This window comes from Linepithema humile, chromosome 7 (genome assembly GCF_040581485.1).
Source record: "Linepithema humile isolate Giens D197 chromosome 7, Lhum_UNIL_v1.0, whole genome shotgun sequence".
Lineage (NCBI taxonomy): Eukaryota > Metazoa > Arthropoda > Insecta > Hymenoptera > Formicidae > Linepithema > Linepithema humile.
Window position 1 is genome coordinate 12,795,960 of NC_090134.1, and position 26,178 is coordinate 12,822,137.

The following is a 26,178-nucleotide window of genomic DNA, read 5'->3' on the forward strand; positions in this document are numbered from 1 at the left end:
CCTTGTATGATTAAACGAACAGTTCCACAAATATATATATAAGAGTATGTTTATACACGTAAAAAAATTAAATAAATTTTAAAATTATTTATCACAAAAATCGCATCATAAAATTGTTTTAATACTTAAAAAAATGACTCAGTGTGTAATATACCTTTAGGTTGCAGTCCACTTGACGCTATAAATATACTTTGAGACGTTCCTTCGATAAAGAAAGAAAGAGAGAAAGAACACTTCAAAACATTTATAACGTCAACTGGATCGCAGTCATAGACATTATATAGATCAAGCATTAATTATTTGTATGTACATATACAATAAAAGTCCTCAAAAATACCCATTTATTTAAAACAGTAAATATTATATAAATAAAGTATAATTAGCAATATACAGCTATAACAATTATATTGTAGTTATAAAGTGATATTGCTTGGCTTAAATTGAAACATGTATAAAAATTTCAATTTTATACATCCATGTCCCTATAATAGTCCATACATAAACATATACATATACATATATATGTCTTCATATCAATCCATTAGCTGTTAATATCTATACATTCTTAAAATGGACCGTATATGTTAAATCATTTATAGTTTTGACAAAAATAATATAGAATATAGATGCGAGAATGAGCTATATTGACTAAATAATATTTACTGCTTCTAAATATACGCATCCTAAGTAGCACATGTTTGTTTCATATGTACATTTCATGTACGTTTCCTAAACGTATCCAATGGTTTAGAAAACGTATATGAAACAACATGTGCTACCTGGGATGTATATGTATATGTCTTTTTAAATGTCCTTGAAATATACCAAGCGCGTGCGCGTTTGGTACAATTTGGGAACATTTTTTGATACATATAGCATATTTTAAACTCTGTTTTAAAAATTAAAAGTTTTTTTGTTGATGCGTATACTATTTTTAAGTTTATTTTTATTTTTTATTATATTCTGATTTGATGTCTTTATTAAAAATGTTACAAAATATAAAAATATATAAAAAAATGGTTTTTTTTTCCTTTCATATTCATACAATCATACATCATGCGTCGAAACGTTTCCGACTGGCATAATTTCTTATGTTTTTTAAATATCTTATTATCAGTAAGGACACAAAAGGACACTAAAGTATTATATAAGTATCATAAGTATTGCTCATTGGATATGGAACAGAGACAGAATGATATTGTATCTACTGTGTCTCTTGCTGGAAAACAACCTATGAAGACTTTTTATTTAATAGATTTTATGTCCTTGAATATTACCAACTATAAACTTTTAATTTTAAGAGCAGTTCCCAAAATATACCATATGTATCAAAAAATGTCCTCGAATTGTACCAAATATATATACATATTATATACAATTATATACAGTTTAAATTATATAAGTGCCTGTATTTTTTATTTATTATATTTTTTATTAAGAAGATAATAAGAAAAAAAAAACAGGTAGCGTGAACGATTTTTATGTTTATTTTTATTGTTCGTGTTTATATTATACAACGTATTTATATCATATAGTTTTTATTAAGACGTGTATTGTATTTAATGTAGAATAGGGATACGTAATTGATCGAATCCGGCCCGCAAGGATTTACAATCCGAACCGTGACAAAAAAAGCAAAAAATATAATAATAATAATGTTTTAAATTTAGCTGCTGCGGTCCGCGGTATAAATCTCAAATTTCACATTTGGCCCAAAAAATTTTGCGTTTCCCTGATATAAAAAATATATTATAAATAAAAAAATTTTTTTTATAGTGTACAGTTTATTGCAGCGCTCGGAAATAGTTGCACATTTCGAGCCGATTCAGGAGACGACGCCTCCTGTTCCCCCACTACCGCCCGGCCGCTGGCGGCCGAGCCGCCGATAGCTCTGGCGCAGGAGCGTTTTATATAAGAAATAGGCTGGGTTGTTGAGGCACCTCTCAGAAAATAGTAATATTTTCTTTGCTACATAAATAATGTTTATTTTCATTAATAATTAAATATATATATATTATGTATTAATGAAAATAAACATTATTTATGTAGTGAAGAAAATGTTACGATTTCCTGAGAGATGCCTAAACAATTCAGCCTATTTCTAATATAAAACGCTCCTGAGCCAGAGGAGCTATCGACGGCTCAGCCGCCAGCGGCCGGGCGGTAGTGGGGGAACAGGAGGCGTCGTCTCCTGAATCGGCTCAAAATGTGCAACTAATTCCGAGCGTTGGTTTATTGCATTGTATTTAAAATACATTTCAGTCTGTAATCTCTTGTAGTGCAATTTTTTAAATATTGTATATTGAATTAAATTCACAACATTCAATGATAGAAGTTTTAATATTCTTTTACATTAAAACAATGAACATGAAGATTATAACTATCACATTATGAAAAGCAAACCTAAGTAACTATTTTTAATTAAAATTCAAGTTAAAGTTACAATATTTATTTTGTGCAATATTTAAACTTAAAACAATAAACAAAAAAAACTATAATTATCACAATATGAAAATTAAACATAAATAATCATCAAATAAAGTTTAAATTATTGCTTTAATATTGCACATTAAATTATTTTTTAAATATCAAAAAAATTTTATGATGATTTTGGTGACCGTTTTAAAAATTTAATTTCTTTTTATGCGTGTGTAACCATACTCTCATTTGAGGAACTGTTCGTTTAGCTAGACATGGAGTACTAGATATAAGATTCTGCATTTCTTTTCCAGTTATTAGTGTATCAGTTTGTAATTGTTTTTCAAATGTTTCTAATACAATTCTTTTCTCTTCTTGTGGCCAAGTTGCTCGTTTAACAGGCGTCACAAATGCATCTGTACATAAAGAAAATTAAAAAAATCATACATAAATATCCTTTTTACATTGTGGTTGTTTAATATCAAATGACATCACCAATTTATTAGTTAAATATACAAATTAAATTTCTTACCCTCTGATCTGCGTTTTTTTTTGTACCGTTCTTATTTCAGTTTTTGTACGTTTTCTATACATTGAGTCTGCATTAGAAACATTAATATCATAATAAAGTAATCTATCTATATATTTCGGAAATAAATTTTCTACTTACTATCACTCGATTGCTGCAAACTATCTTCAAATATTTCATTCTCTTTGATTTCTATATTTTTGTCACTTTCAGCTTCGCTGTCGCTTTCATCAATTAAATTATTTACTGCATCTCTCACACCTTGGGCAGCTTCTAGAAGTTGTGAGACTTCTGTAATATCTTTAATTATTACCGGTTTTTTATACACTTCCTTGTGTATTTTTTCATGATGGCCCATAAAATTGGCTAGATCTGTAATCTGATTGTCCGTTAAATTAAGAGTTATTCCCATAGTGGCTATATGTTTTCTAAGTGTAGTGCCACGTAACGTGTCAGGAAATTCGGTTTTGCTCTCTTTAGCAAAACGCAACATAACTCGATATGCACGTAAATGTTTATCAATAATTTTGTCATGTCCTGGAATACCAAGTAAATAAGGATTTTTTAAGTGTACTTTGGCTTTACTTCTTAACTGTGAAAACATTTGTGCACATTCCAAATTAAGTTTATTTAATATTATAGGAACAGTTCTTCCTAACTTTCCGCGTATACAAAATCGGACATATTTTTATGCTTGTTCTTTTCTTTCTTTAGATAATTTACTGAACGTATCGATATTTTCATTAATTCTTTCGTAATTTTTAAAATCAGAAATTAATATTCGTTCAGTTTCTCCTGGCCGGCGGCGATTAAATAATTGTATTGATGTTAAAGTAGCTTCTCCAAGAGAAATCCAATCAAATAATGAAAATTTGTTTTTCAAATTATTGTATGATTCTTTTTGCACTTTTAATAGATGATTCCGCAATTTTTGTATATCTTCCATTGTAGGAAGTTTTGTAATTTTTTGTCTTCTAAATTAAGTTTGAGATTCGACTACAGTTTTGTTAACACTTGCTCCATAATCAACCGTTAACAGTTTTAAAAAATTTTTTGTATTTGTTTTCGTGTTATCGTCATGTTCTTTTATGCATTTTGTTATTAAAAGTTTGCCAATATACTTTACGTAAGTACCAAGATTAGATGCAACAGCTGGCTTTTCATAGGTATCCTTTTCTTTGTCATATTGTGCAACAATATTTATCGTATCTAAAAAAGTATCGTAATATTTTGGGTCATAAATAGAAGTCAAAGACGTTACATCATTATTAATATTTTTCATCGCTATCAATAGACGACTTACAAGCCGCAATTGAATCATTTGTAAATGATGCGATGAGTGTCTATATTTTTTGCACTGGGAATTCGCATACAATAACAACAAACTATCATAACGAATATTGCGCGTTACGTCATCATTTCTCATTACTGGTAAGACTAATCGTCGTACTCTTTCATCAGCTTCTTTGAGACATTTGCTTTCTATTCTTCGACCCATTACTTTAACAATGCGACTTTTTCTCCTGTCCGACCTGTACATTTTTTGAAATGATGTCTTAATGTCGATTTTAAATAATGACCCTTGCAATTTCCACATGCCAAATAATTTTTCAAAATCTTAGATTGATTTTCTCTTGCTCGTCTACATGAAATAAAACCTTGTCCTTCGTATTGTTTTTCAATATTAAATTTGAAATTTCCTCTTTTTCTTAAAGTATCAATGATCTTTCTTCTTTTGCTACAACCTTTAGGTAAATATTTGAACTTTTGAACGTCAGGTTCCTTAGAATGAACCAATTCGAAATGTCGAGCAATTTTTGCTTGCATTTTGTGACAGAACACACACATATATTTTTTTGTGCCAGCAAATTTTGTAGGTATTACTGTTTGTTCATCTTGCCGAGTTACACATCCCTCAACATTACTAACATCCATGCCTGTAGATATCGTTGAATCATTATTTTGCATGTTAGAAAAGTGCTTTTTGATATCATCTTCCTGTTCTGATTTTTCTATTTTCTCGGAGTCACTCGCAGCTGACGAATATTCACTTTGTACATAATCAGAATCACTTTCAGTATCTTTTTCTATTTATAAAAAGAAAAAATATTAAATAATAACAATAAAATAATATTCTGAGGCTCGAAAGTAATATTAATCAAAGAATAAAATAAAGAGGCAAACGAGCCGATGTAGAGTTAAAGTACATATATTTACTTCAATAGTATAAATGTATATAAAACAAACGTTTCTGCCTGGATCAGACCTTCATCAGTGTTATTAGATGTTAATTTGATATTATGAAAAACTGATTTAAGAATTTTAAATTTCCATTACAAGATACGCATTACGGAATACAATTCGTGTGACACAATTTTTAGTTACATGATACGCATTAACAAAACGCAATTAATATAAATTATAATCTTCATTGTCCAAATCCGTTCTATGTTCAAATTATGAGAGCATACTGTTGTGTAAAAAGCCAACATTTCCAAAGACATTTTTTTGTATAAAATTCGGAATTGTAGCAAAAAAATAATTCGATGATTAAATTCCTTAATTGAGCAGTGGAAGAGAAGGAGTGAATATGTCACTGACAGTCTGAACAAGAGAGATTCACTCTTATGTGTTGCAAGTTAGAACTCTATGATTAAAAATTGAGTTGGGATTTGTTGCTCATTGCCCGATGCCTAATCTGTGTGGTGGCGGGGAGGGAAGCGACTCACAGGGCGGGGTCGGAGAAATGCCCTTCGGTCCCCCTTGCGCTTCAGGGCTCCCCCACTAACAAAGGAACGTTCACAAGTATCCTCTCCCGATTTGATTCTTCTTGAAATATGTTGTAAAACATACAATTTGAGGAGACACGTATTTTTTTATAGCGGCCCTAACTCAAATTTAAGGGATGATTTTTTATGTATGTACTTAATTTATTGTGGCAACTATATGCGGGAGAGAATCCGTGTTCTTTAATTTTCTTTTCTAGTTTCTTCGTGTTATTTTTCATGTATGGTAAAGTAAAATATTTCTTTTCTTTTTCTTCCGTTTTTTGTTATTTTCTTTGTTTCCCGTACTTTTTTTGTCGTTATTGTATTTGTTAATCCTATTTCTCATGTTATTGAAAATAAATTTTAATGGATAATCGTTTTCAAGTAATGCGTTTATTGCTTTATTAAGATTGATCTTGTGAAATTTGTGATGTGACAATGTTAAAATTCTATCTGTCATATCTGTCTGTTAAAATTCTATCTTCCTACCAAGTGCTTACCTTCCTACACTGAGGTTCCTACACTGACTTCCTCCAAAGAATAAATAATCATACCATCAGTAACGATCATACAAGACAAGACGACTTAGTACGAACTGAACAACACACAGAGTAACAAGTCCTAATAAAAAGCAATCCAGTCAGTCTGAAGAATTGAGGTGAGAACGACCAACAGCATAATTAATTTAAATAAATAAAGATTAATAACACATTTAAATCATAATTACAGTCAATAAAGAACATAGAACCAATAAATAGAAATCAATAGTTGCCATGACTGACACACTAAGGCTGCGTTCCGTAAAGCGCATATGCGTGCATCTATCTATAGTATACGTTATGTATACTATAGATAGATGCGCGCATATGCGCTTTACGGAACGCAGCCTAAAAAAAGCAAGAGATGGAAAAAAAGTTCATAAAAATGGACAAAAGATAACAACAACAAAAAAACCAATGTAAATTTTTAACTAAGAGACGCAACAGAATTAGATTGTAAGTAATAAACAGTAATAGGGCGGAAAAAGACCCTAAAATTTATAAGTAATTAGTTTATAAGTAAGTTTTATAAGTAATTAGAATGTAATTCCTTTCGTTATAGCGCTGAAGAAGGCCCAAAAAAAGGTGCCGAAACGTTCGAATGACAATTATATGTAAGATATATTAATAAATAGCACCTAGAACAGGCTAAAACTCAAAAATAAGCGTGTATTATTATTTTAAAGTTAGTGAAAACAGTTTCTCTGAGAAATTTAGAAAGAATACAGAAGTTTAATAAAAATAAAAATAAGAATAATAATAATTTGAAAAAAATTAATGGAGAAGAAAAAGTACAGAATAAAAAGGAAACTCAAGTTTTTCAAAGAAATAGATTTCAAAAGAATAAAATAATTCAAAATAATAAAAAATGTTGGCAATGCGAAAATTCGGGTCATTTCCGAGCAGAATATCCAACATTGAAGCAAAAGCCTGAAAAGGGAAACTAGGTTTAGTCGAACTAGTAGGGGCAAGTTCGGCTATCGAACTTAAGACGCCGTATGAATATAATAAGATTTGTTGTAATAAGTTTAAAAATATTAAAAGTAAAAGAAAATTGTTTTGTTTTAAAGGTTATGTTAATAAACAAATGTGTGTTTTAAAAATAGATACGGGCTCGGATGTAACATTAATTAATAAAAGTTTAGTAAAAACATCAAAACAACAAACTTTGGTAAATTTGTCTCATTGTTTAAAATATCCTACAGGAGAAAAAGTTTCTATTGAATCCAAGGTAATTGTATTATATATATAATTGAATTAGGAAAATATTCAATTAAACTTCCGGTTTTTGTAGTAGATATGGATGAGGATTGTTTATTAGGAACTGATTTTTTTTTTAAAGTAAATTTAGAAAATGTTTTTGAACCAATTTTTGGGAATTCTGTGCTGAAAGAGGAGGAGGAATTTGTTTGTTCCCGAATAGAAAACTGTGTTGATGAAGTTCCACAAATGTTAACTGAACTTTTTGAAAGGGAATCAAGAAATTTAAATAAAGATCAAAAGGATCTTTTTGCTCGATTTTTGATGGATTTTGAGGATGTGTTCTCAGAGGAAATTGTAGCTGGAAATTGTGACATCGTGGAACATGTCATCAATGTAAATAATTTTAATCCTATCAAGCAGACTCCTCGACGAATACCTTTGCGTATGCGAGAGAAAGTTGATAAAATCATTGAGGATATGAAACGACAATGAGTAATAGAGGAATCACATAGTCCTTGGGTTTCTCCAGCAGTTATGGTTAAAAAGAAAGATGGAACAATAAGATTTTGTGTTGATTATAGGAAGTTGAATACAATTACTAAAAAAGATTCCTATCCTATTCCTTGTATTGACGATATGTTAGATCAATTGTCCTGTAATTCTTGGTTTTCTACTTTGGATTTGAAAAGTGGTTATTGGCAAGTAAAAATTCGTTCAGAGGATAAAGAAAAGACAGCATTTTCCATTGGAAGTGGGCTGTGGCAATTTACTGTTATGCCATTTGGGCTTTGTAACGCTCCTGCCACTTTTGAGCGACTTATGGAAAAGGTTTTACAACAATTAATAAGCAAGATTTGCTTGGTATACTTGGATGATATTATAATTTTTAAAGTCTAATCTACAATGTGCTTTTTGTTTCCTGTTTCTTGCTTTTTGCCTCTTGTTTTCTTGTTTCTTCGTGCTCTGTTTTATCGACAGTTGTGTTTTTTGCTACATGTTTCTTGTCTTTAGAAAAGTTCGTCAACTTTTATCTCGAGCAACATAAAACGAAGGAACATCGCGCACGACAGGACAAACGCGTAGGTTAGAGCGACAGTGTAATAACCAAAAAAATAATGTCGGACAAAGAAAATACTCAAGAAGAAAATATTCAAGTAGATGAAGCTTTTGGCGAATTGCTCGCCAATTTCGTCCGAAAAAATCCTTGTCTATATGAAAAAAAATGTAAAGAATACAAAGACAAGAAGTTTATCACAGATACATGGAGTTCTATTGCAAATGCCTGCGGTATGTCAGGTAAATGAACAAAAAATTATTTACATTTTGAGATAAAAGCATAGACTAATTTAAATAATTTGTACATATTTTATGTATACTGGTCGTATAATTAAAGATTTTTTAATTATATTAGATTGGAGAAGTTATATTTCATTCTATTTTGCAGTGGACGTAGTGCAGAAACAATGGAAAAGTCTTCGCAACCAATTTACTCGAGAACACCGCCTTGAGACCATGTATGAGCCATCGGATACAGGGAATGACACAAAGAGGCCACGGAAGACATGGTACTTATATCACTGCCTTCTCTTTTTGGCACCACATGTGGCCCATCGCAAATCATCAAGCAACTTTGTACGAAGGAGTGCAATAATTACTTCGCCTTTGTCAACATCACAGCCTGCATTACAGTCAGCATCGCAATCAGCATCTGAATCATCGTATAGCAATCTGTGGACTGAAAATCTTTTTAATGATGACTCAAATGCATCAACTCCACTACCAGAGACATCAACGCCTTCAGAATATTCAGCAAATTCAGATTCTTCAGCAACTGCAACATTAGTTAGTCAGCCAAGATTATCTATTCCAAAAAAAAATTTACTTGTTCCACCACCCGATCAATTTGCAAGTCGAAAGAGATCTTATAAAGAACAGGAACAGCTGTCTCTAATGATAGGCAATACAAATGAGGCTATAAATAAACTGGTGCATAATTTGTCAGAAAAGTGCTCACAGCCTGTCAGTGATGATAAGGAGGATGGAGAGGAGGCAGCAATTGCAAAGGCATTTCTTTACGCATTGAAAAAAGTAAATTCTAAATACAAAATGCAATGTTATATGGAATGTTTATCTGTTTTGGATAGATATCAAAACAAGCAGTAAACAAAAGTTCGAAATCTGTGATTTTCTTACATGCAATACTTCTCTTTATGTAATTGTTTTATGTTATGTATAATTATATTTTCTTTTGTTAAGCATATTATTAAGTATATATATATATACTTCAGTATATAAAAAATAATATATATATACAAAATATATTTAATAGAAAAACGTTATTATAATAGTAAGTATAAGAAAGAAGTAAATTTTTAATCGGTTTGAGATATTGTTTTGGAAGAAAATGTATTACTTTAGTTGTGAAGTGTCTATTTTTTATTTAGTCATGTTTTTTTATTTCGAAATGCAATTGAGTTTGTGGCCAAAGAACTAATTCAGTATTATATGTCAGTATTTTTGCTTTTTATATTAAGGCTAACATTTCTAGCACAATAAATGGATGTGATTATTAAATAAACGTTATAAATTATTATTATTATTGCTCCTAAAATTATTAAATAATATCTATCCTGTTAATTTTGTCATACTATCCTTATAACATAAAATATATCTAACTTAGAATTTTTTAATTTAGTTTTTTTAAAAATGGATTGATTATAAATTGTAACTAATAATATTGTAAAGATTCTTTGTGGAAGCTTGGACGGGCATGTAGTTGGAATATTTAAAGATATATTTATATGTAATTAGTATACAAATGTTCTTTATCTCATATGTCATATATTTTTATACATTTTATAATCTTATAAAATCCTTTTATAATCCTTTATAATTTTGTAATCGCTTATGTATGAAATCGATAAACATGAGTATAAAATTAAATTCTACTAATAACAACTTTTTAAATATTTGTTAGAAATATATTATATAAAAATATAATATATGTACCATATATCTTATAAAAAAGAATAATATTTAAATGATATCTAGTCTACGCAGTAGTATCTATATGTTATGTAGCAAATAATAATAATTTTATTATTATTATTAGCTACATAACATATAGATACTACTGCATAGACTAGATATCATTTAAATATTATTGTCTTTTTGTAATATCACATCGTATTATTAAGGGAAATTTACATTATGTGCTCTCAATGCAACCTCCCACTGGCAATCCAGCTGGCCAATGTCAGAACAAAAATAATCTTTTAAAATGTTCCGCTGAGCATCAGCCCTCACTGTGGGATTATTGGACCCAAGTCGACCAACATCAGTGATTGGTCCCCTGTACACTTCTTGTCTCCAATTACCTCCGATCAAATTTCCATCTTGTTCTCTATCCACCATAAATATAGGGCAATAGGTCCTTTCCGATGGTTCTATGTCGTCTTCTGATACCATTAGGAAGTTATGAAGGCACACAATTGCTTTCACAATATTTTCCGCTGTTTCTGGTGTACAGCATAGGTTCCTTCTCAGAATACGCCACCTCGAAGGCATTATTCCAAATATATTTTCGATGACGAATCTGGCACGACTGAGGCGATAATTAAAAATCCTCTCTGCATTACCAAAAGTTCTATAAGATCTGGCATATGGACGCATCATATGAATGCCAAGTGGGAACGCTTCATCGGCGACAAAAGTGAAGGGGAGAGTGACATCAGTGCCAGGAAGCTCTTTTAGAAAAGGAAAGTCAATTTCATTTGCTTCAATAGCCTGGCCAAAAGCACTGTTTGCCCCCCCCCCCCCCCCATCACTTTGAGATCCTGCAGGCGAATTAAAAAAAAATGATATAAGTCAATACAATATAAGCTATAGCATTTCAGTAACTATTGCACAGGTACTCACCATAATCGCCAACATCCACCTCCGTGAAACGATAATTAGCGTCACATGCAGCAAGGAGAATTATTAAAAATCTCTTTTTGTATGCGCTGTAAAACAGAGAACCAGTTTTTGGGGGACACTGTATTGATATGTGTTTCCCGTCAATAGCTCCGACACAGTTGGGAAATTGCCATCGATTTAAGAAATCCTCTGATATCTGCATCATACTCTCTCTTGTGTATGGCTTTAAATATATTGGTTGAAGTGCTTTCCATAAAGCAATACAGGTTTCTCTAAACACTTTGTGTGCAGTGGAACGTCCAATTCTGTAGCTCCATGAAGACGTTTTAATTGAAGTACCTCGTGCTAGTATTCTTTAAGAAAATAATGTAGGGCTCAGTAACATAAAGAATTTAATATTAGTAATAGTAAAAGTAGAAAATGTACTTACTCAAGAGTAATAGCCATGCGTAACTTTAGGGGCAATGGAGTTCTAATGCTTCGTTTAATTAATAATGGTCTTACTAAATCACAAATGTAATTAAACTGTTGTACATTCATGCGTGTGTACTCAAAGAATTGTTCATGGTCTGTCGTTATTACTTCTCTAAATAAGTTATTATAAATTCCCTGGGTTTCTCGATCGTAATTAATCGGACGCACTCAACGCCTGGTTCTTCTTTTATTTAATTGCTTTTTTTGCAAGCAGAAGCAGTAAAAAAAGATTCCAACATTGGACAATAACCAACACATTTATTAATAATTGTTCGTTCATTTTTAGGCAATATTTGACTTCGACTAACATTTGACTTCTACGTAACCTTCTTATGCCGATATAAATACAGCGCCAAATGATACTTTATGATCGATATTCATAATATATTGTAAGTTCGTCTTTAAAGTATTTGCCTTAAAACATCAATAGCCAATAAGAATGCTGTATTTAGCATCTGAGACTTTTAGAACAGACTATAAATAACGATCTGTGATTGGTCCATGTAAAGTAATATTTTCTTTCGGAAATTCAGAAAGACATATTGTACATGACGATGTCTCTCGGCTCCATGCGACAAAAATACGAGAAGCAAAAAGCAAGAGGCAAAAAACAAGCAACAGAAAGCAAAGAACACATTGTAGATTCGGCTTAAGAGTTTTGAAGTTATGTTGGAACATCTGAGGCAAGTCTTCTTACGGTTACGTTCTTCAAATTTAAAATTAAATCCAAAGAAATGTTTTTTAAAAGGGAAATAAAATATTTAGGACATGTTGTTTCCGAGAAAGGAATAACTACGGATGATGAAAAGATTTTAACTGTTAAGAATTGGCCGGTTCCTCGTACTAAAAAGCAGATTCGTAGTTTTTTGGGATTTTGTTCTTATTATAGGAAATTCGTAAAAGATTTTTCGCTAATAGCGAAGCCGTTATTTTCATTAACGGAAAATTCCACAAAATTTGTTTGGTCTGAGCAATGTGAGACGGCTTTTGAGGAATTAAAGAGATGTTTAGTGTCTTCTCCTATTCTGTCCTTTCCAAAAGATGAAGGACAATACATTCTTGATACCGATGCTTCCAATCATGGAATTGGTGCGGTATTATTTCAGATTCAAGATAAAGAAGAAAAAGTGATAGCACATCTTAGTCGGGTTTTAAATAAATCAGAAAGAAATTATTGTGTCACACGACGGGAATTGCTTGCTATAGTTGATTTACTCAAGTCCTTTCATTATTATTTATATGGAAGTAAATTTGTGATCAGAACCGATCATATCTCTCTTCGGTGGTTAATGTCATTTAGGAATTTAGAAGGTCAGTTAGCACGTTGGCTAGAACGGATTCAACAGTATAATTTTGAAATTATTCATTGGAAAGGGAAATTACATAACAATGCCGATGGTTTATCCAGACGACCTTGTAAAAAGGTCAATTATAATTATTGTAATAAATTAGATTCTAAGGAAGAGAAAGAAAGATTAATAGGAAAAATAATTTTAAAATCAGAAAATTCAATAGACTGGAAAGAGGAACAAATTAAGGATTTGACGTTGATCAAAATTCTTCAAAGAAAAGAGAAAAATCAACGTCCTCATTGGCAGGAAATTGTTTCGGAAAATTTTTCAGCTAAAGTTTACTGGACGCAATGGGATTCATTGGAGATAAGAAATGGTGTTTTGTATAGGAAATGGGAATCCCCTGATTTACAAACTTATGTTTTTCAGATAATAGTTCCACGGAATAAAGTACAACAGATTTTGGAAGAGGCTCACGATTCTTCTTTTGGAAGACATTTTGGAGTCAACAAAACTTTGGATGAAGTTCAAAAGCGATTTTATTGGGCAACCTGTAAACAGGATGTTGAAAATTGGTGATCCTGTGAAGGAATTTTGATTCACGACTTTTACTTGAATTGTCACATTTGTTAGGGATAAAGAAAACTAGAACAACTCCGTTTCATCCCTAATCTAATGGATTAGTAGAGCGTCAACATCAAACAATTACGAATTATTTGGCCAAATTTGTTTCAGAAAATCAACGAGATTGGGATCGTTGGATAGGAATGAGTCTATTAGCGTATAGGTCTTCTAGACATGAAACCACTAAGATTTCCCCTGCTGAATTGTATTTTGGTCGGGATTTGAAACTACCTTTGGATCTTCTTCGTGGTAGTCCCCCTGAAGAAATAGAATATTCAGAAGGAAGTTATGTAACAAAGTTAAAGGAAAAATTAAATAAAATCCATGAGGAAGTCAGACAACAGTTGAGAATGAGATCTCAAAAAGTTAAGGCTCTTTATGATCGGAAAGCTCGTTGAATTCGGTTTGAGCCTGGATAAAAAGTTTGGTTGTTGAATCCTCGGAGAATTATTGGAAGAACTCCCAAATTGCAAAGCAATTGGGAAGGACCATATGAGGTCGTTAAAAAATTAAATGATGTAGTTTATTGTATTCGGAAATCGAGAAAACACAAGAATAAAATAGTTCATTTAGATAGATTAGCTTCTTATCACGAGAGACAAATTTAGGAATTACAGAAAGTTTATTACATCCGAAGCCCTAACTAATATTTTTCTTTTGTGATCAATTTACTTGTTTGAGTTTTTTTTAGTGTTCTGAAGATTTTATCTTTATGAAGCAACATGGAACTGTTTGGAAATGGAAAGCAGTTAAAAGAATGGAAATGGAAAGAAGTGAAGAACGATTGATTAAAGACTGTCTCGCCCACGAGTTTCCTGAAAAGAAAAGAGGAAGGGTTTGAAGAAAGGAAGTGGAGAAAGGATATTTGAAGAAAAGAGTTTGAAGATTTGAAGAAAAAAAGTAGAGGTTTGAAGAAAAGAAGTAGAAAGGGTATTTGAGGAAAGGAAGTGGAGAAAGGATATTTGAAGAAAGGAAGGAAAGGAAATTTTGAAAGAAGGAATTAGGACAAAGTTAGAAAGAAAAATGGAAAAGATTAAAGAATTTTAAAGCTTTCATAGGAGACTGCTTCGCTCACGGTTTTTGAGCCGTGGTTTTCCCGTGAGCCGAAGGGCAAATGCCGAAGCAGAGGGCTTGAGAAGTCCTTTTTAGGGCGATAGGTCCACGGTGAATACCCCTCTCTTGTCCAAATTAGAAAGCAGAAGAAGCCAGAAAAATTTGAGAAAAAAGTCGATTGGATACAAGAAGATGGAATTTGGTAACCTGCAGCAAAAGTGGCTCAGGGTAGAGCAAGAAACCATGAGGGTATCCTGGAATTGACGCTGAAGGGTTCGACGACAAAATCTTTCATGATAAAGGTGTTTGATTGGGAATTTCGACGCTCGGTAACCTGTAGCAGCAGCTCAGGGTAGGGCAGGAAGTCGTAATGTCACCCTGGAGTCAACACTTGAAGACATGAAGACTACAGTCAACCCATTAAGCCAAGACAATTGTCGGGACGACAATTTTAAGGAAGAGGGGCAGTGTTGCGCCCAGGCAGTGTTTTTCGTCGCTGATGCTGCGTGCAGTCAGCTGAGAGACCGATTGATATTATCGATCGGTCATTCAACGGTTTGAAAAGCTGTTTCTTAGCAACTTTAAAATGTTATAAATAATGTCTCCATGGTAATATTGTTTAGACGTCTCCATGACAGTTTGTAAATAAACTGTGAGACGTTAGATTTTCGGGAGCTGTCTGCTCGGGCGGACGTGTGCGACGGCTCTGATCTTTAAATCGTATTTCCGGCTATTTATTGTATTTTACAGTTCTTATTAAAGTTGTTCCTTGTTCTGTTAAAGTGTTGTTGTTGTGTTATTTTAATTTCCGCGAGTTTCATTGACATGTGCGAAATATCGTTCCGCGGGTGCAACAATATGTTCAATAAGTTTACAAAACAATGAAATAATAAAAAAGAAAAATACATATAATTTTATTCATTGATTGTTAATTGTAAATATTGAGCACAAACAAATTTTATTTTATAGCTTAGCAATATTTCTATTATTTATTCTGTTTATATCAAGAAATTGTAATTTAATAAAAGAAAGAACATGACATTTCTTTACTGCAATCATGTGCTCTGTTTTAACTGTACGTTTTTTAAATATTTTTCCATTTGAAATACGCAAGAAGCAGAAAAATGAGAAGCAGCGAGCGAGCAAAAAATGTTATATATTTTACTTTTTTATTTAATAATGTCTTTATTTTAATCGGAAAAAATCTCTGCATACTGCAAAGCTATTAAAATTTATTCACTTATACGAAGTACTTGCAATTAGCAACCAATGTACAATATTATTATTAATTAAATTTATATCATGAAATTTATATAATTACAATTTTAAATTTAAAAATGCTTTATGCATTAAAGCATCAGTGTTGTGAGTCTGTGAAAAAATATGTACACCAAAAATATATATCAAAGTGTGTGTTAAAATTATTGTGTAAAAATTATTATGCAATTGTCGTCTGCATTGTTGCCGATAAAGCCCTATACGCACGTAATTCAGAACCGCTATGTATGCTGCGCAAAGGGCTCTGCGCAGCCATGTACATGATGGCCTTATGCATATGGCTCGGCTCGGCCCGGCCTTTTTCCCGCTCACTTCTGACCGTGTGCCCGGCCATGATGGATAAGTGAAGCGTGACTCGAAAGTGTAAGTATTTTTATTCTTTCATTATAAATGTATTACATATATATTGTGTCCAAAAATAAAGTTACTAAATATAACAAATTTTTTGTTACAACCAGAAGTGAGGGTCAGATTTCTCGTTCGAGAACGACATGTGGTTTGCCACACGTGCACGTGTTCTCCGTCCAGGACATCATCGAAATGCCTGGTCGACAGCCCGTTGAGGCGGCGACCCAACAACCCGTTCAGGCGCCCGTTCAGATGCAGGAAATCGTCGAGGTGCCTGCCCGACAACCCGTTCAAGCGCCCGAAATTGTGACGCAGAGAAATACGTGGCATAAAACACATGGTCAGAGAGTGCGAGAGCGAGAGCGAGAGCGAGAGCGAGAGCGAAAGAGAGAGAGAGAGAGAGAGAGAGAGAGAGAGAGAGAGAGAGAGAGAGAGAGAGAGAGAGAGAGAGAGAGAGAGTTTACAAAAAATTATAAAAATTTGCTTTTTTTTTTTTTTTTTTACTTTTTTGCACATCTTTATATTTACATTTTTATATATTTTTATATTATAGTATAACTTTTCTTCAAAATACATTTTTTACATTAATATATTGTTACGTTCTAACCTGGAGCGAAAGGGGCGGAGTCAGGCATACGGACAGACGCAACAATAAAAGTATGAATTTGTGGTGTTTGCTCGCTGGTCGGCATGAAAGAAGGCGACCGCGCGAGCCGAACGATTTTCCTTGGCTGAGAACAGGTCAACGATCGTAAGGATCGATATTACGCTGTTAGAGGCCTCAACCAATCATTCGTGATTCCCTTTTCTGGTCAAGAGACTTAACTCCTTTTACCAGGGGCGAAACCTCGTGCAATTTTCAAGAGAGGAGGAGGGAGAGAGAGAAAGAGAGGTAGAGAGAGAAAGAGAGAAGTGATTATGAAATTTAGACTTACTACTTGGATGTCTTCAAAATGTATTTAGATCTCCAATTCTAAAGTCCAGGTGTAGTCGGCCTTGAGGTGTACTTGATTCTCCTGGGGTCAGTTAGTGGTATCCGCACTGGGTCGATCGAGGACTGATTGCAGCTGAGGGGGATGAGAGTGAAGGGCCACGGCCGATGAGCGTTATATCCTTCCCGTCGCGAAAATTGATCGGACGTGTCGCACAATCCTTCGTATTCGCAATCGAAGTAGTTTCTTTTAACACCGATATATTCCGAGTTATCTTCCGTAACCGGTCTCGTGTACTAGAGAAGTAATTGACGCGCACAGTATTTTACTCCCCCACGTCGTGTCTTAAGTTTAGGCATGAAGGATAATGTCATCAATCTGAAAATTCCAGGCTAAAAGCGTGCGGTGGACCGCACCACGATTAGCGAGGATACAGAGACCAGGTACAACATGCGGTGGTCCGCACCGGAGCAAGTGGTTCTGAGTGCTGATTCAGAGAGATAACTGGGTTAGGTGTTAGATTGGGTGTAGGTTGTACTCGAGAAAAGAGATCGAATAGTTTTAACAAACACTTTACTGAATCTATATTGTTACAAACACTTATTAATTACAGTCACTTAAATATGTTACGAATTATTTCTAAGTTCAAATATTCAACTAAGACCGGAGTAAAACTGTTCGGATAATACTAAGATTCTCTCTCATCTAACTGGCTAACTTTAACTAACTGCTGCTGGATCTCTTCCTTTTATACCCAGATTTTTTGGTTTTGGAAAGGAGGTATTCCTTCTGAGGGGAACGAATTAAGATTTTGGATCCTTGAGGAAATCTTAGGGTGGAGGAAAGTAATAAAGATAGATTTCCAATAGGAAATTGAAGGATTAATGTCGCGATAGGCGGGAATAAGGCGAGGTACCTGGTGGTGGTATTTAGTATAGATGCTATAAAATTTTATTGATGCGAACGTGATCGTCGCCGGACTCAAAGGACAATTTATCTTATCGGAAATCTCGATACGTGTCTGAAATAATCTTAGCGAGTTTTATGGTTTTATTTTTATTTGTAAAGACCAAATTTCCATTAAGATATATATATTTTTTTTTTCTCCATAAGATATGTAACGGACAAATTTCCATTAGGGATCTCTTTGAGTTTTACCGACTGATCGTAAGAAAGTTGCGCAAAGAAGAACCGTGTAGGATGTAGGACGTAACAATATATATTTTTTATATATTAATTTTTTCATACAGCCATATCAAATACGTTTTTCTTATAAAATTTTTAACACATTAGAACATAAAAAAAAATATATTATTTCTTATTTATCACTTATCGCAGTTTATTATTTATAACATAAAATATCACTGTTTAAATATCACTGCATAACATAAGCTTATTACTTATCGCAATTTATCGTTACATAAAAATTATAGGTCTATCCTTTTTTTTGCACCATATCCAATGCATATACTGTCTAATTTTATATTGCTAAAACTGTTTTTCGCACTGTGCGCCATTTTTTTTATTATTACTTAGTTGCAAAATAAAATATACTCTCTCCATTCTATATTATAGTATACATTTCGTCGTTATTTATGTATAAAAATTTCAATACAAAAATAAAAGTGACATGTATATCATAATATAGAATGGAGGAAGTATATTTTATTTTGCAACTAATTAATAATAAAAAAAATTGCGCACGGTGCGAAAAACAGTTTTACCAAATTTAACCGAAAACAAACTACAACCAAAAAAGTATCAAATTATTAAAAAAACATGTAAAAAATGATACATCTATATTACAAATCAAATTAATGAAACACAAAGAATTGCAATGTCAAGAATAACACAAAGCATTGCAGTGTCAGAAAAAAAAATAAAATGTTGTGACGTGACGCTTTTCGAGCGCCGTCACAAGGGCGATAGCCCGGCCGAGGGAGCAAAGAGTCCTGGTGTTGCTCCTCGCGTGGAGAGAGCAACCCGCGAGACTCCACAATCTGTACGCGTTGTTTTTTTATGTCATTCCCATGTTGTATCGTTAATATCGTTTTTAAGTTGTAAAGCAAGACCCCGTGCGGGCGGCGTTGCGTGTTTTGTGCCTCAGGGCGAAGATTCGGCATCGCCATGGAGACCGGACGCCGGGGGATCATCGACGGGTGTCACGCGTTAGTGACCCCACAGCAAAAGATCAGGTACCGCGATTCCGTCGCTTCCGCCATCCAAGCCCTATATAACTCCGCTTTGGTTTTAGCCACAAAATCAAAGAAGCGCAGAGACACGCAGCAGCGGACCTCGCCCGGCTGCAGACGGCTTCGAGGACTCCGAAGATGCTCATACGGAAGGACCGGAAGGACCGGAATATGGCCCGGCCAGCCTAACCAGTCTCTTCCGGGAACATCGACTCATCAACACATTATCGGCCGAAGGATTTGAGGAAACCACAGAAAGCGGGGGCGGGGGGGGGGGGCGCCCTGGATGAACTATGGGCGGTTCTCAGGGGCCCCCCTTTTTGGAAAATCCTGCGCAGGATGCGCAGGAAGGCGACGCGAGATGAGAGGGACCTACGGGCAGAGCCCAAATGAGTTACTGTTCGGTGTGCCGCAAGTGCGCGAGGACGAACACGAGGACTCAGCCCAACGACGCCGAAGACGCCGAAGACGTCCACTCGATGTAAGCCGCCTCTCGGGTAGCCGTAGAGTTCCGTCCGGTTATGACTGGTAGCGTGAGTCTGTTTTGTATTTAGTGTCTCTCACACAACTAACTGAGATTTTTGATACCGTGAGCGCGTATTGACGCTCAATTACCGCGTGTCCAGCCGGCTCCGGATATCGCATAAAAGTCTCTCCGCCTTGCGTGAATCAAGCGCCGACAGTCTCTTTCGTTTGCCGTTTCGTTTCGTTACCGTACCGTTTTTCCGTTACCGTTTCTTTTTGAAGATACCGATTGCTACCGTCTTTCTTGCGATACCATTTTGTTACCGTTTTTGTCGCGTTATCACCGTACCGGAAGTACCGTGGGTGAATGTCCGCGGGCGGATTTTGGTTCGGGAACGTTCTCCGCGAGATTGCTGTTACCACAAGTTAGCGTCTCGGCGAGAAACGTGAAAGCCCGCGAAAATAGCCGTTTCGCGACATCTCATTTCTGGCCGTTAGGCTACCGTCGTTTAAAGTATATTTATTTGGCCTTCACCGGCCGCGTCGGATGGTCGTAAGATAAGTTATTTGTTTTGCTGGATATCGTCGGATCAGCTGCGAATTATCGTGATCGCGTTTCCGAGATTTCATGTAGTTATCGAACTTTATTCTTGTTACCGATTGATTGGGCGAATGGCCTTACTACCGTATCAAACTATTTCCGCCGTATCGGCTCCGGCCGAACTATATAAACATTTTTAACCTTGTAACCGAATCACTGAAATACATCATTGTTAAATTTTAATTATTGAGTTGTCCTTGTGTTCGCCTCTCACTCCAGATATCTAACGTTAAATAAAAGAACTGCGCCCCTCTGCCATATACTGAGCGGGGAGCGGCCGAGCATTTTAGAGAATCGTTGAAGTTACCGATACCGCGGTGCGATTACTCGCACCTGGCGCCCATTTTAGGTTACCGATATCGCGTGAGTTACCTTGCTCCCGAATTTTGTGGAGTACCGCGAGTTACCGAATCGTGCAGTTACTGCCGATTTCGCGAGTTACCTTGCTCCCGACGAGCGTGGAGTACCGCGAGTTACCGAATCGAGTATCTATTTCAGATACCGTGAGTTACTGAATCGAGCATTTATTGCCAATACCGCGAGTTACCGAGTCGTGCATTTACTGCCGACGCCGCGTAAGCTACCTAACTCCCGAAGATCGTGGAGTACCGCGGCTACCGATTTCCATTGGGCGTGCTCCCTCGGATCTGGCGTGATTCTGAGGCTAGTTCACGTCGCAATGTATATAAGAAATTTTACCAGTAATAGCTGTACGATGAATTGTACGCCGGCGGATACTGTGGCGGGCACGGTGGCGGGCACGTTGGAGCATACGCTACACCGTACGTTCCAGTATACGGTGAAGCGTATGCTCGAATACATGAAGCATGCAATAAAGCATACGATAGAGTATGCGACGGAGCGCACGGTGCAAGATACAACGCAGGTGTTATATAAAGTGTATTTTGCTTCTGTCTTCTTTTGCGCCGTGCGCAATTTTCTTTTTATTAGGTTGTTGATTCTCTGCAAAAAAAAATACATAACATTACATATTATATCGAAAAACTAATTTTACGTCTCTCTCTCTCTCCCTCTCCCTCTCTCTCTCTCCCTCTCCCTCTTCCTCTCTCTCTCTCTCTCTCTCTCTCCCTCTCTCTCTCTCCTTACCCCTTCTCCCTCCCTCCCTCTACATATATATATATATATATATATACAATATATGTATGTATGTATTTCTTTTTTCAGATTTAAGAAAAAATGAAACAATTACTTCTGATAATTTGTAACGGTGCAGCCCGCAAGCTGCATCGTTACGGCTACGGACCGTCCATCGTCCGTAGTCCACCAAGGGCGCATAGAGCGCCAATAAAACTTTTATCGAAAACAACGGCGGTCAATCGCCGAAAAGACCCCCACACCCGACCGTTCCGAATTTCCGTTAGTGGGGGCCCGCCGCCGAAACCGCCGATGCTTGCCGATCCGAGTTCAGTCGGCTGCCAGCCGGGTATAAAAGAGACCCGGCTGTACGTCTTACTCTCACCAGATCCCGTTCGTTGCTAGACAGCGAACATCACTCTACGAGCGTTCTCGTAGTCCGACCGAGCGTACTCGGATTCTATGCCTTTTCCAGCACACGAGTGTCCTTGTGTACCGCCGAGCGTCCTCGGTATTCTTGCTCCCGCATACGAGTATACTCGTATACCCGCCGAGCGTACTTGGCTCCTCTAGGCACCAATTTTCGTATAGCGGGCATTCCCGCGTACCTAGCCGGATCGCCGTTCTAACTCCGCCGTCGTACGAGCATCCTCGTACTCCCGCCGAGCGTACTTGGCTTCTCTAGGCACCGATCTTCGTGCAACGGGCATTCCCGTGCACCAAGCCGGATTGCCATTCTACTCTCGCCTTCGTACGAGCGTTCTCGTATTCCCGCCGAGCGTAATCGGCATCCTAATCCTTATATCGCGTTTATTCGCCGGGATTTCAAATCATAATCCGTCCGGCAGGCAAAACCGCGTCGACCAATCCGCGCCGCCGAATAGTCCGCATCGATCTATTATTAAACGGACTCGCGATACTCAACGAACGCACTCACCGACCAGAGCTCCGTCGTGTGCCAACCGTTGCGACACGATCGCTCGCGCTTGCGCTCTCGCCGATCGCACTAGGACGCCTCACGTCAAACTATTATAATATTGCATAAATAATTATTCCGCCGTTGCATAAACAATTATTTCACCGTCGCCTTATAGTTGTTTCACCGTCGCCTTTACATTTATTTCACGCTGCTTAAATAATTATTTCGCCGTCGCTCTCAAATTATTTCACCGTCGCCTTTATATTTATTTCACGCTACTTGTATACTTATTTCACGCCGCTTCAATAATTATTTCGCCGTTGCTAAATAATTATTTCACCGTGGTTATTCTATCGATCACACCGATACTTTGTTACTTATTTCACCGTTGCTATACTGATTTCACCGATACTCTTATATTCACTTCACGCAGCTTAAATAATTATTCAGCCGCTGCTCAATAATTATTTCACCGTTGCTTGTATATTCTTTCGCATCACAATCGTACAGCTCATTTATACAAATCTCGCTACCTACATCGCAATCATACATCGCATGTACACACACAGTCATCAAACATAATTAATTGAATAAATACGTCTTCTAATTTATTATTAACCAAACGCGTACATTCTTTGACACACCCTCAACCGACCGAACCTGGATTCCGGCGAGCTATACCGCGCCCGAAAAGCTCACACGGTTTCATGGCGCCCGAACAGGGACCAGATAAAGGAGTGCGTCAACAAGATCCACTAACGATGACTGCGTGGATACAGCGGTTACCGCGCTCCGAAATAGCGCGACTTCTACAGAGCCGCGATATCAGCTGCGACGGCAACTTAGACGATCTCCGTCGACGTTTACGCGAATACATTCGCGCAAATCCGGGGGACATCGTCCCCCTGGCCGAAGAGCCAACAGAAACCGAGGCCCGGGCGACATTAAACGTACCGCTGCTACGACTTCCGGGTAGCTCGAGCCGCGCAAGTCCAATCGACGACGACGACCGGGCCAGTTTTTACTCGGCACCCGACCCCCCGACCCCTATTGCCAGCCCGTTTGAACCAGCGAAGACTATGGATCAAATCCGAAAATGGGGGTGCCACTTCGATGGCAAAGACCCGATTGCTTTCCTCGAGCGCATCGAAGAACTTCGGCAAATTTACCGATATTCGGGAGACCACCTTCTTCTCGGCCTGCCCGAAATCCTGAGAGGCGAGCCTTTGCTCTGGTTCCGGAACCGCCGCCACGCCTGGAGGACTTGGCCCGATTTTCTGACCGAATTTCGCGGGCAATTCCTCCCGCGGCGCTACCAAGCCCGCCTCCGGAGAGAGGCGACCAACCGCCGCCAGCTACCGAACGAAGATTTCTCAAAATTTTCGACCGCTTTGCTCACGCTCGCGCGCCGCGCCGGGGGACTTTCCGAGAGACACTCGATCTCCTGATCGAGAACATGGACCCGGAATACCGCCTGTATATCCGCCCGCACGACGCGATTGATTTCGACGAGCTTTCAGACCGAGCTGCCGAGTACGAAGAACTCACCGCGCAACGCCAACAACGCGGCCGAAAACCCGTCGAAACTCAAAGCAACCGCCGAGTACAAACGGAACGAATGTCGCTGGCGCTGCAAGCAGCGGGGCCATACCTGGCTAAATTGTAAACGGCCGCCTCGCAAATTCTGCTCTCAGTGCGGGAAGGACGGGGTATATTCCCGCGACTGTCACCCGCCGGCGGGAAACGCCACGCGGGCCGGGGCAACGGCGGCCGCCGACCGGCCCAATTAGAAATCATTTTTCGGCCGCGTCCGCACATTCAAATCACGTGCTGCGGAAAAATCGTCACCGCTCTTCTCGACTCGGGCTCCGACCGGTCATTAATCAATAGCGCGCTCGCCGGATATATATTAGACAAGGGCTACCGCCCCCGCACCATACATGAGCACGTCACGGTAGCTGACGGCGGTTCCGCCTCCATCACCGAAAGCTTCAAGCTTGAAATCGAAATGGAAGGGGAAAGCTTCTCGCACAATTTTCAAGTACTTCCGGCGCTAGGCAACGAAATGTTGATAGGGGTAGACCTATGGGCGTATTTAGGGATCACCCTACCGCCACCGCCGTTACCGTAATTTGCGCCCTCCGACAATGCCGACACAATATCCGACGGACTGACACCACGAACCGACACAGAAACCCAACAACTACGCGCTTTTCTCGACAGAGAACTCTCACTCTTCCAACACGTCGTCGGTCCTACCAACCAGATAGAACACCATCTCCAGCTAACCGATACGCGGCCAATAAAGCAGAGATACCGCCCACGTAACCCAGCCATGCAAGAAATCATTAACGAGGCCGTTAACGAAATGGAGCGAGAGGGGGTAATAGAACCGTCCCAAAGCGCGTGGAGCTCGCCCGTGGTAATAGTCAAGAAGAAAGACGGAAAGCCACGGTTTTGTATCGACTTTAGGAAAGTCAACGCCGTAACCGAGCGCGACGCCTACCCCCTCCCGCACATAACCGCCACGCTGGATAAATTACGAGGGGCGAAGTAACTGTCGACGTTTGATCTAAAAAGCGGGTATTGGCAAGTACCACTGACCGCCGAAAGCCGACCCATCACCGCGTTCACCATTCCAGGGAGGGGGCTGATGCAATTTCGCGTCATGCCGTTCGGTTTGCATTCCGCGCCCGCTACGTTCCAACGCCTTCTCGACACCGTATTAGGCCCCGCGTTAGAACCCAACATGTTCGTTTATTTGGACGACGTGATAGTCGTCAGTGCCACCTTTTCCGAGCACTTGCAGCACTTAGCCGAAGTATTCCGACGACTCAGAGAGGCCAGATTGCGCCTCAATCCGGAAAAATGCCACTTCTGCCGGACCGAACTGGCCTATCTTGGCCATATCATAACACAAAACGGTATCCATACCGACCCCGCCAAGATAAGCGCCGTAGCTCAATGGCCCGCTCCAACCACCATCCGAAAAGTCCGCCAATTTCTCGGCATGGCTTCCTGGTACCGCCGTTTTGTGGACAATTTTTCCACCATCTCCCCAGTAAACATTCGATATCCTATGTATATACATGAAATGTCCATAATATGAAAAAAACGTACTGTATTTATTATGTACATTCATACGATATACGCTGATGTAGATACATTTATGGATATACATAGGATATCATATGGATATACATAGAATGTATATTCGAATGAGATCGCTGCCTGTATGTACATAGAATATATCTCGTGTACATTTCATGTACAGGGTATATAAAAAGTACCAAAACCCCAGAATATCTTGAAACATATAAGTTGTATAAAAGAATGTTTCAGATAAAAGTTGTAGGATTTAAAAAGATTTATTTACTGATCTTATCAGTTTGACCTTAGATGAAAACGCTTCAGAGATTGAAAAGTTATTTTCATTTTTTTTAAATAGAACCACCCTTATTTTTTTATATAAATCGATTCCTCGCAATATTCGGCGTAAAAAGTTATAAGGGTAGGATGGCCAAAAATTG

At 37.3% G+C, this 26,178-nt stretch overlaps 1 protein-coding gene across 1 annotated transcript; it reads right to left on the reverse strand.

The window, feature by feature from the left end:
• Positions 1-10,879: 10,879 nt before the first annotated feature.
• On the reverse strand, positions 10,880-25,399 carry LOC137001193 (uncharacterized). The gene is made up of 4 exons (XM_067359570.1): positions 25,253-25,399; positions 23,818-24,003; positions 11,805-11,984; positions 10,880-11,724 (listed from the first exon to the last, which is right to left on the reverse strand). Exons 1-4 carry the CDS (start codon positions 25,397-25,399, stop codon positions 11,350-11,352), a joined length of 888 nt encoding a protein of 295 aa, XP_067215671.1. The 3' UTR covers positions 10,880-11,349.
• Between the last annotated feature and the right edge of the window lie 779 nt (positions 25,400-26,178).

What these genes read in the sequence shown, in the direction of transcription:
- LOC137001193 (XM_067359570.1), bottom strand. Translation starts at nt 25,399, where the DNA reads ATGTTGGGTTCTAACGCGGGGCCTAATACGGTGTCGAGAAGGCGTTGG. An exon ending in AGGTGGTCTCCCGAATATCG is followed by an intron (nt 11,985 to 23,817) that starts GTAAATTTGCCG and finishes CGAGAAACCCAG; the next exon opens with GGAATTTATAATAACTTATT. An exon ending in GCATGGCTATTACTCTTGAG is followed by an intron (nt 11,725 to 11,804) that starts TAAGTACATTTT and finishes TCTTAAAGAATA; the next exon opens with CTAGCACGAGGTACTTCAAT.